Source organism: Phaethon aethereus, assembly GCF_964289735.1.
Source record: "Phaethon aethereus genome assembly, chromosome: 26".
In the NCBI taxonomy this organism is placed as follows: Eukaryota; Metazoa; Chordata; class Aves; order Phaethontiformes; family Phaethontidae; genus Phaethon; species Phaethon aethereus.
In genome coordinates this window covers 2596707-2606814 of record NC_138602.1, presented here as the reverse complement: position 1 = coordinate 2606814, position 10108 = coordinate 2596707, and the positions used below count along the sequence as shown (strand labels likewise).

The window sequence follows — 10108 nt, the reverse complement described above, 5'->3', positions numbered from 1 at the left end:
TGTCCCTGCACACCGGTGGCCTCGAGCGCTGCGTTTGCTGCGTCCTTTCCAGAGGACACTTGCTGCCAGCACCCTGCCTGCACCTCTCTGAGAGTGTCTGCAGGCCCTGGGAGCCCAGGGACGAGCGATGGGCACAGTTTTCCCAGTGATTATGTGATCGTATCGAAGTTTGATGGGGCAGGGCAAGGCTGAGTGAGCAGGGGAGTTCTCCAGGAGAAGTGGTGGGGCTGGGAAATACTCCCAGAAGTGGACTGGGATCCACTGGTGAGGCTCAAGCCACTGTAGCCCAACTCCAGGCACGCCTGCCAGCTCGATCCAGATGCTGTCTGGCTGTATTAACCCTGGTCCTTGCCAAGGCTTGCTAGCTCTGGCTGGATCCGTGCTAATTCAGCTGTTCTTCCAGGCTCTGAGAGCACCTGGGCTGTGTTTCTCCTCCTCCTTCCTACAGCGAAGGTAAGCACGGGTCCATCCTTGCCTGCCGATGGAGGCATGTCTTAAACGCTGGGCAGGACAGCGGAGTTGATGGTGATGTGGAGAGGTGCAGAGGACATGCAAGCCGATAGCTAGTGCTCGCTGCAGAGCACGCTGGCGTCGGCGGGCCGGTACCTGCTCTGTGCTGGGAGTTTGCCCGTGCGATGTGATGCCTCCAAGCAGCCAAGGCCTCTGTGACTCATTGCGCTTTTCTTCTCTCGTAGCCTTTTGCATCGAAGATGGCGGGTGGAGTGGACGGCCCCATAGGGATCCCGTTCCCTGATCACAGCAGCGACATCCTCAGCAGTCTGAATGAGCAGAGAAACAACGGGCTGTTGTGCGACGTGGTCATCTTGGTGGAAGGCCAGGAGTTCCCCACCCACCGCTCCGTCCTGGCGGCATGCAGCCAGTACTTCAAGAAGCTCTTCACCTCAGGGTTAGTGGTGGACCAGCAAAACGTGTATGAGATAGACTTTGTGAGTGCGGATGCCTTGTCGGCTCTGCTGGAGTTCGCTTACACCGCGACCCTTACTGTCAGCACTTCAAATGTCAACGACATCCTCAATGCCGCCACACTGCTGGAGATCCCGGCGGTAAGGGATGTTTGCACGGATCTCCTGGACAGGAAGATTCTGGCCAAAAATGACCAGATGGATACAGTAGATCAAATTGATCAAAGGAACCATCTCAGAGCAAAAGAGTACCTGGAGTTCTTCCAGAGCAACCCCGTCAATGGCCACCAAGGCAGCTTTCCGTGGACCAACCCAGAGTTGAGAGACCTTCAGAGACTGAACTTCCGAGGCCAAGAGGAGGAGGAGGAGCCGGACTGCAATGGCATAGACTTCTACTCGCAAGCCCCCCTAAACGAAAGACCAAAGGTGAATGACTGTGATCCTGACAGCAACCCGGCCATGTGGCTGGACAGAGAGGAGGAGGAGGCGGCGGCTCCTGGCTCCTTGTTTTCACCTTCTCAGAACGGACATTACAGCGGCCGTGGCCTGCCCACACCGGGAGAAGAGGAGGGGACCCCGGGGGGGCCTCTGGACCAGCAGGAAGCCGGTGACTCCCCCAGCTTCGTTCCTGCTGGAGCGGAGACGGAGGATGATGCAAGGGAGGTGGATGGCTTGGCTGCTAGCGCCCTGCTGCAGCAAATGATGAATTCCGTGGGGAGACAGCAGCTCGGGGAGGACGACCGAAAGGATGACGATGGGGTCATGGATTATTACTTGAAATATTTCGGCAGTTCAAACGAGGGCGACGTCTATCCGTCCTGGTCCCAGAAGGTGGAGAAGAAGATCAGGGCAAAAGCATTCCAAAAGTGCCCCATCTGCGATAAGGTGATCCAGGGGGCTGGCAAGCTGCCGCGCCACATCCGCACCCACACCGGGGAGAAGCCCTACGAGTGCAACATCTGCAAAGTCCGATTCACCAGGTAAGGAGCGGGCGGACGTCGGGGAGAGGGGGCTGTCACGCAAAACCAGCTCTTGGCTTTCCCTGGGGGTCGGAGCAGGGCTGGTCTCGTGCAATTTTATTTTGCCTGCTCACTTAATTTCCGTCTTAACAGGCGAGTTGCATATGAAGGCCAGAGTTTTCCCAGAGAGGTATCTCAAGGGCACTGTCTTGATGTCCAGTGCCATACTGTCCTGGTGTGCCAAATTGCTGAGCTCTGCTGGAAACCTGGCCAGATCTAGGCTTCTACGGAGGCCATGTAACGTGGTTGATGAAACGGAGCTGCAGCCCTTGGTGTTGCCATCGTGGCTGATGAGCCTGGGGTTGAGGCGAGAGTTGAAGAATCATTTAGAAATGGCTCCATGGGGTGACAGAAGCGCCGGTGGCTGGTAGTTGGTGTGGGAAGAGGCTGAACCCCACGTTGCTCGTGTCCTCTCTCGGTGAACCATGACGAGCTGAGCAATGGCCACCCCGAACAACACAGAAACACCGGTGCCTTGGTTCAGCTCCCCGGGGGCGTTCGCCTCGGCGCTGTTTCTAATCAGGGTTCCTCCGCTCCTTTCCTCCGCTGCGGGAACGCTGAAGAAAGGGGATATTGTTTGGATTCCTCTGGTTCACTTGAGTCCACGCGTCGCAGCGCCGCCTCCTCTCTCTGGTCTCTGTGGCTGTGATGGCTGAGCCGGGGCGGGGGTCTCACCCCAGTCCCCCCCGGCCCTGACGAGGGACTCCGTGGGCTGCCTGGCAGAGGAGCCCGACTGCCTGCCCTGCCTGCTCTCTGCCCGATGAAATATCCCGGCCTCACGCGTGCCGACTGCTTCGCTTCGCGCGAGCCTTTCCCTTGGTGGGAAGGCTGGGGGGCCATGGGGCTGGGCCCCACGGCAGGCAGCCTGGGGACGTGGGCAGGAGGCCGTGTCCTGCCCCATGGCGCTGCCAGCCACCTCCATGTGGCTGGGGCCGCACCCAGCCCCACGTTGGATAGCTGAGGAATGCAGATAATGGCGGGGGCAGGATGCCAGCCCTCCGCCGCTCCCCCAGCACCCGGCCCTGCGCGGCTGGGCCCCGCGATGCGGCACCTCCCTGCCCCGTGCCGGATCTGCCCCCCGTGTGCCGGGGGGGCCCTGGGTGCTGCGCACGCGCAGCCCCGAGCAGAATCCGGCGGCCGCACCGGAGCAGTCCAAGGTCCTTGTGTGGCCGGGAGCTGGAGCATGCGTTAGCGCAGAAACGCTGTGGGGTCCCTGGCAGCCGTTGGCACTGGGGTGGTGGTGAGGGGGAGAGACGGGGGAAGGCATGGGGCATTTTCGGGGCGGAGGAGGGCAGGCCACCGCATCACTTTTTGATCTCGCCCTCTTCCTGCGAGTTTCGGATGGGGACTGGCTCCCTGTGGGCTCCCAGGAGGGCCTGGCACTGCAGAGAATGGGGTGGAAACTGTCTCCCAGCCCCTCTAAACAAGGCCCTTTCATAATATACCAGGGCTGTGCTATTTTCCAGCCAAAATACATCCCCCTGCTTCTTCCCGCAGCCAGTGTTTTGGCACTGAGAAGCCCGGATGGGGACAGGGAGCTGCACTCAGCCTCGCCATGCCCCATGGTGGGCCGTGCCCCGTGGCGTGCTGTGCCCCACAGCGACTGCTGAGCCCGGCTCGGCCATTCACACCGGCGGTAGAAAATCTTCCTTGAGGCTGCTGCCCAAAATGGCAGCTGGTTTCCAGCTCCCTCTGCCCATGGCTGCCTCCTCGGGGCTGCGCCAGCCTCGTCCCCCGGCCCGGCCTGCCGTGGGGTCCGCCAGGGCGTAACGAGCTCAAGCTGCCGGCCCAGCTCTCGACTGCTCTGGGCTGTTCTCGGCGGCCTTGTGGATGAGTCGCTTTTTGCTGCTTCTCCCCCAAGCACCTGGGCTGCGCTCGAAGCCGTATGTAGGCACCTCCCCCTGTAAAAATAGGTGCAAACCTGACCAAGCACTCCGTCACCCTTATTTTCCCCCCAATTCTATTATGCATTTGCATTCCTTCACCGCGCTCTCCCTCCCCATCCTCATCCCGTCGAGTGACAGGGCATTTCTTGAAAACAAATCTCCCGCTGTCATTAAAAATATCACATATGGCCGTGGGCTGGGCGCGGGAAGCCTGCTTCGGGAGAAGCGGTCCCGCTCTCGAAGGAGCTTTTGGGGCGAAGGTTTGAGGAGGAGCCGGGGCTGTTCTGCACGGGGTGTTTCCCTGCGTCCCCCTCGCCGGGCGGGAGCAGAGCCCGTCGCTTAACGCCGATTTTTGCTCACTTGTGCTTCCTGGTTCCTCCGCGTTCACGGGGGGAGGAGCGGCGACGGCGCTCCGATAACCTTCTGAGTGAAAGGCCGAGTGATTTTTTTTTTTTTAAATGACACATATTTATAGAATTTTATAAAGTATATAAAAAAAAAAGTAAAAAAACCCCAACCGTTTTGATATGCTGCTGTGTACCATGCGGTGTTAAGCAAGGCCCACGCTCCCGGCCCCTGGGGCAGCTGGGTTAAAATGAGAGGTGGGTGCGTCCTTGGGGTTTTGGACCCTTAATTAAGGTCTGGGACGTTTTGGGCCCTCGTGCTGGCAGCGCTCCCCTTGCCGGGTGAAGCCGGCGGTCGCTGCGCTGCGACGGGGCGTGCGGGGCCGGGGGCTGCCTGTTCCACGCGGGAGAGCGGAGAGGCTTCCCCTCGGTGTCGGGAAGGGGCCGGATCCGCCTGGCAAGAGGCAAGCGGTTCCCCTGCCCCCCGCCCGGGCAGGGACCCTGCTCCCCGCTGCCCTGCCACGCGCTTCGTGCCCGCTTTTTTTTTTCCTCCAGGAAGAAGCAAGACGCTGAGGCTCACGTGGCCATGTTGGCCCTGGGCCCGGCTGCTGCAACTGCCCTCCCCTGGCCCTCGCCTGCCCTGCGGCCGCGCAGGCCCTGCCGGGAGCCGGCCAGCCCCGCACCAGTGCCTGACCCCCATACCAGTGCCTGACCCCCGCACCAGTGCCTGACCCCCGTACCAGTGCCTGACCCCGCACCAGTGCCTGACCCCCTACCAGTGCCTGACGTCCGTACCAGTGCCTGACCCCGCACCAGTGCCTGACCCCCGTACCAGTGCCTGACCCCCTACCAGTGCCTGACCCCCGCACCAGTGCCTGACCCCGCACCAGTGCCTGACCCCCTACCAGTGCCTGACCCCCGTACCAGTGCCTGACCCCGCACCAGTGCCTGACCCCCGCACCAGTGCCTGACCCCGCACCAGTGCCTGACCCCCTACCAGTGCCTGACGTCCGTACCAGTGCCTGACCCCGCACCAGTGCCTGACCCCCGTACCAGTGCCTGACCCCCTACCAGTGCCTGACCCCCGCACCAGTGCCTGACCCCGCACCAGTGCCTGACCCCCTACCAGTGCCTGACCCCCGTACCAGTGCCTGACCCCCTACCAGTGCCTGACCCCGCACCAGTGCCTGACCCCCGTACCAGTGCCTGACCCCCTACCAGTGCCTGACCCCGCACCAGTGCCTGACCCCGCACCAGTGCCTGACCCCCGTACCAGTGCCTGACCCCCTACCAGTGCCTGACCCCCGCACCAGTGCCTGACCCCGCACCAGTGCCTGACCCCCGTACCAGTGCCTGACCCCCACACCAGTGCCTGACCCCCGTACCAGTGCCTGACCCCGCACCAGTGCCTGACCCCCGTACCAGTGCCTGACCCCCTACCAGTGCCTGACCCCGCACCAGTGCCTGACCCCCGTACCAGTGCCTGACCCCGCACCAGTGCCTGACCCCATACCAGGCGACGCTCGACCCCTTTCCGATGCCCGACCCTGTACCGAAGCTTGACCCATACTGGGCGGTGCTCGACCCCTTACCGATGCTCGACTGGTACCGGGCAATACTTGACCTGTGTCGGGTGATGCTCAGCCCCATACCCATGCTCAGCCCCGTACTGGGCGATGCTCAGCCTTGCATCAGCACTCGACCCTGTACTGGGCGATGCTTGACCTCACTGATGCTCAGCTCCATACTGGGCGATGCTCAGCCCCGTACCAGTGCTTGATCCATACTGGGTGGATGCTCAGCCCCAAACGGGTGCTCGACCCTGTACTGGGCGATGCTCAGCCCCATACCAGTGCTTGACCTGTACTGGGTGGTGCGTAGCCCCGTACCGGCTGGTGCTCACCTCCGTACCGATGCTTGACCCGTACCGGGTGGTGCTCAGCTCCGTACCGATGCTTGACCCGTACCGGCTGGTGCTCAACTCCGTACTGGGCCGTGCTCAACATGGTACCGATGCGGGACCCTGCGCCGGGCGGTGCTCAGCCCCGTCCCGACGCTCAGGCCCGTACCAGGGGATGCTCAGCTCCCTGCTGGCGCTCAACCCGTACTGGGTGATACTCGACCCCGCGCTGGGCCACGCTCAGTCCCGGAGCGACGCTCACCCCGGCGCGGGCGCCAGGACCGAAGGCAGAGCCCCCAGGCTGACCTGCCCCCCTCCCTGTCCTTTCTCTCCCCCGCAGGCAGGACAAGCTGAAGGTTCACATGAGGAAGCACACGGGGGAGAAGCCGTACTTGTGCCAGCAATGCGGCGCCGCGTTCGCTCACAACTACGACTTGAAGAACCACATGCGCGTCCACACCGGCCTGCGGCCCTACCAGTGCGACAGCTGCTTCAAGACTTTCGTCCGCTCCGACCACTTGCACAGGCACCTTAAAAAAGATGGATGCAACGGTATTCCATCCCGGAGGGGCCGTAAACCCCGGGTGAGAGGTGCCGGGGGTCTGCCTACCACCCCTACGGGGAACCCCGAAGATGGAAGTTTTCAAGCCGGTGGGGAGAGTCAAGAATCAGAGGACACCCTGCAGAGGAACGGCCAGGAGCAGCAGCACTTTGAGGATAATTCAAATAATGAAGCATCAGGATTGAATGTAGCAGGAGGGTCGTCTGAGGGTAACACGCAAGGACTCTCCTAAACCAAAAAAACAAAGTGTCACAAAATCTAGTTAGTACTTTTCCTCCGATTTTTCTCTTTAAAGATGTTTCTCTCCCTTTTTTTAAAAAAAAAAACAGAAAAAAATATATATATATATTATGTTTCCAATCTTCCCATCGTAAGCAGGGCTCCCCCGAGGATCCCTCAGTAGCCAAGGACCTTTTCTGGGAAAGGCAGATGCTAGGAAGCGCGGGGTGGGGATGGAAAGTGGCTCTGTCACATGGAAAAGAGCTTCCATGTAAATCCAAAGCTTTATTTTGTGTCCAAACACACGTTAAAAACAAAAAAAAAAAAACAAAAAACAAACTTATTTCAGAGAGAGATCTATTTAAGGAAAAAAAAAAGCAAAAATAGAAAAAAAAAAGTGGTAGGAGTGGAAGGGCTCTTTCAGGGCGGGCGGTACACGGTGCCTCGGAGGGCTGGGGGGAGCGGGGCCAGCCTTCCCCCCTCCGCTTTTTGGGAAGTTCAGGCTCCAGCGGCGCGAGATGCTCGGTTGTTGCTGCGTCCCGGGGCTGAGACGGCTCCTTCCAGGGAGATCAGGGTCGGGTTTTTGGGGTAAGGGGTGGGGTCCTGCCCACTAGCCCCGATACGAAGCTGGATTTGCCAGAGAGGGGAGCCGCCGGCAGTGGCTCGGTGTAGAAAATTGCCTAAAATTCCCTAAAATTGCCTCATCTTGTGAGTGGACAACCAGGATTTTGCAGGGTTGCTGTCGGCAGCGGGTGCCGGACACCCGGGGCTGGGGCCACCCAGGGCTGCAGCTGCCGGCGGGGAACGTCGGGCGAGGGTCCCGTCCGTCCGTCCCAGCGTCCGTCCCCGTCCCGGGGTGCCCGGCTGATCCCGGGAAGGGGCCGAGACGGAGCCGGCACAGCACGGACCCCACCGGCCCCTTCCCAGCGCCCGCTGCCCCGGCGGAAGCTGGGGCTGGGGCGGGGGCCAAACCTCCCCCCCAGTATATTTTAGGCACTGGGTTCCCACACGCCCCGAAAACGCCTAAAAATGGCAAATTCCTTTTAAAAAAGGTTATTTGAGGTCTCCCTTAAAGGGGCAGGAGGCCTTTGGGCGAGGCGGGGAGGCGAGCTGCGGCAGCCCCAGCTCCCCATTCCCAAAATATATATATATATATATATATAGAAATGCTATATGGCTCTAGAGGCGGGTATATAACCCTCGGGGTTAGCAGAGGACGATAAGAAAAGGCACCTTTCAGCTGGTCACCTGTTTTCTAAATGCACATTTTTAAATGAAAAAGAGATTTTAAGCCCTTTTATTTTGAAAGCACTTTTTAGATTCTCTTCCTTTTTTTTTTTTTTGGTTTTTTGTTTTTTTGTTTTTTTTTTTTCCTTTCGGTGTTTTGTTTTTACTTTCAAAGCAAGAGCAGGTTTGGCCGAATGTATTTTGGAGAGGGAGTGAGAGGGGAGTGTGTGCTGGGGGGGAGGGCTGAGTGGTGGGGGCGGGGGAGAGATGGATGTTTATTTAATGCAGAAAAAGCAATAAAAAATAATAAAAAACAAAAAAAAAACCATTATAAAAAAATAAAAAAAAACTAAACAAAGAAGTCTTAGCACTTTGCGATGGAACGGGTACTTTGAGATCACTTTATCTTAATTTAAAAAGCAAAAGCAAAACATGTTTACAACTCAAAACCAACTTCTACGGAAAAAAAAAATATTATTAAAAAAAAATCCTAAATTTATTTTTGTAAGAAAAATGTGTATATATATATATATATTTAAAGAAAAAAAAAAAAACAACAAACCATAGGCAGAATCCAAGTTCTATTTCACGGAGTAATAAAAGCCGCCAGGTGTCCGATGGGAGGAACGATGCTAAGTAGGTTCTGTGACATGCCCCGACACCAGACCCTCCGAGTCCTCGCACTTCGCGAATAAAAAGAAACGAAAAAAAAAAAAACCACGGAAGCTTGAATTTTAGGCAGGAATCACGGGGTTTTCTTTTGGGTTTTTGTGTATTGTTCATTTCTCCCCGCAGCCCTTTATTATTATTATTTTTATTTTTTTGAATTTGGGGGTTTTTTTTCAATGTTTTCTAGCCAGCGCTAGCCCGGCCGTCTCTCCCATCTCCCCCTTCCCCGCCCCAGGATTTTGGGGGGGGCCGCGATGCTCCCGGTGGGTTTTGCATCCCTCCCGGTCCCCCCCCGCCCCCTTCTCCCTGCAAATTTGGATCTGGGCGTCAAATCCTCTGGGAAGGTTCCGGGGGGACCCGGATCCGGGCCGGCAGCGGGGGCTGCAGCAGAGAAACCCCCCCCCCGGCCGACACCGGGCTCAGCCTCTGCTTTAGCGCTGGCTAATTCTGGCATATGCAAAAAAGAAAAAAAAAATAATAATCAAGCGTGGATTTGTAAATAGACACTTACTTGAGGTTCTCTATTGTAATCGGAGTTGTGGTATCTCTTTTCTAGTTTGTGTTAATTTTTCTTCCCGGTTTTTCCACTCCCCCCCCAGCTCCTCACTGCTGCTTTTGTCGTGCGTGTCCCCCCGTGTCCCCCCGCCCCGAAGGAGCTTTGGGAAGTTCGTGGGGCTCGGGGCAAACTCCGGCGTTTGGGGAATAAACCCTGCGGCTTCCCTCGGCCGGCCAGCGGGAAGGGGGGGAAAAGGGGGGAGAAGTGAGAAGGGGGAAAAGGAGGAGGAAGGGGGGGGGGGACAGAAAAAAAGAGGGGGGGAAAAAGGAGAAAACGGCACAAGAAGTAAGAGGAGAGAGAATTAGTCTCAGGATTCCCTGCGGCGAGAGCGGCCCCCCGGCCCGAGCCCCCCGCCCCGGCCCTTTGCTGGCAACACTTTAGCACAGGTTTGAGTTTGCACTAAAAAAAAAGAAAAAAAGAAAGAAAAAAAAGCAAAAAAAAACCCCTCCCAAAACAACCAAACCCCCCAACCACCCAAGACCCCCAAACCCCCATCCCGCAGCCGTCGCCGGCCGTAACCCCCGGCCCCGCGGCAGCGACCGGCCCACGCAGCCGCCCCCCGACCGTAGCTCAGCCTCGAGATGTCTTTTCGTTGTCGTTATTGTCTTTATTTTATTTTATTTTCGGGTTTTATTTTAATTTTAATTTTTTAATTTGTATGGGTTTTGTCTTTTTTTTTTTTTTAAATTCAGGTTGTGATAAAGTGTTGCCAAAGATACTGCTGAGTTACGCCGGGTCGGGAAAAGAAAGGAAAAAAAGGTCAAATAATAATAAATAATGGGATAAAACCCCAGGGGAAGGGC

General features: G+C 57.6%; 1 protein-coding gene across 1 annotated transcript; it reads left to right on the top strand.

Annotated features, from left to right (window-relative positions):
* Positions 1–701: 701 nt before the first annotated feature.
* On the top strand, positions 702–9230 carry ZBTB7A (zinc finger and BTB domain containing 7A). Its single transcript, XM_082010993.1, has 2 exons — positions 702–1903; positions 6413–9230. Exons 1-2 carry the CDS (start codon positions 711–713, stop codon positions 6864–6866), a joined length of 1647 nt encoding a protein of 548 aa, XP_081867119.1. The 5' UTR covers positions 702–710; the 3' UTR covers positions 6867–9230.
* Positions 9231–10108: the final 878 nt, after the last annotated feature.

Bases quoted from the DNA above. Each gene is read 5' to 3' on its own strand.
- ZBTB7A (XM_082010993.1), top strand. From the start codon at position 711: ATGGCGGGTGGAGTGGACGGCCCCATAGGGATCCCGTTCCCTGATCAC. The intron at 1,904-6,412 runs GTAAGGAGCGGG...TCTCCCCCGCAG, and splicing joins TGCAAAGTCCGATTCACCAG to GCAGGACAAGCTGAAGGTTC.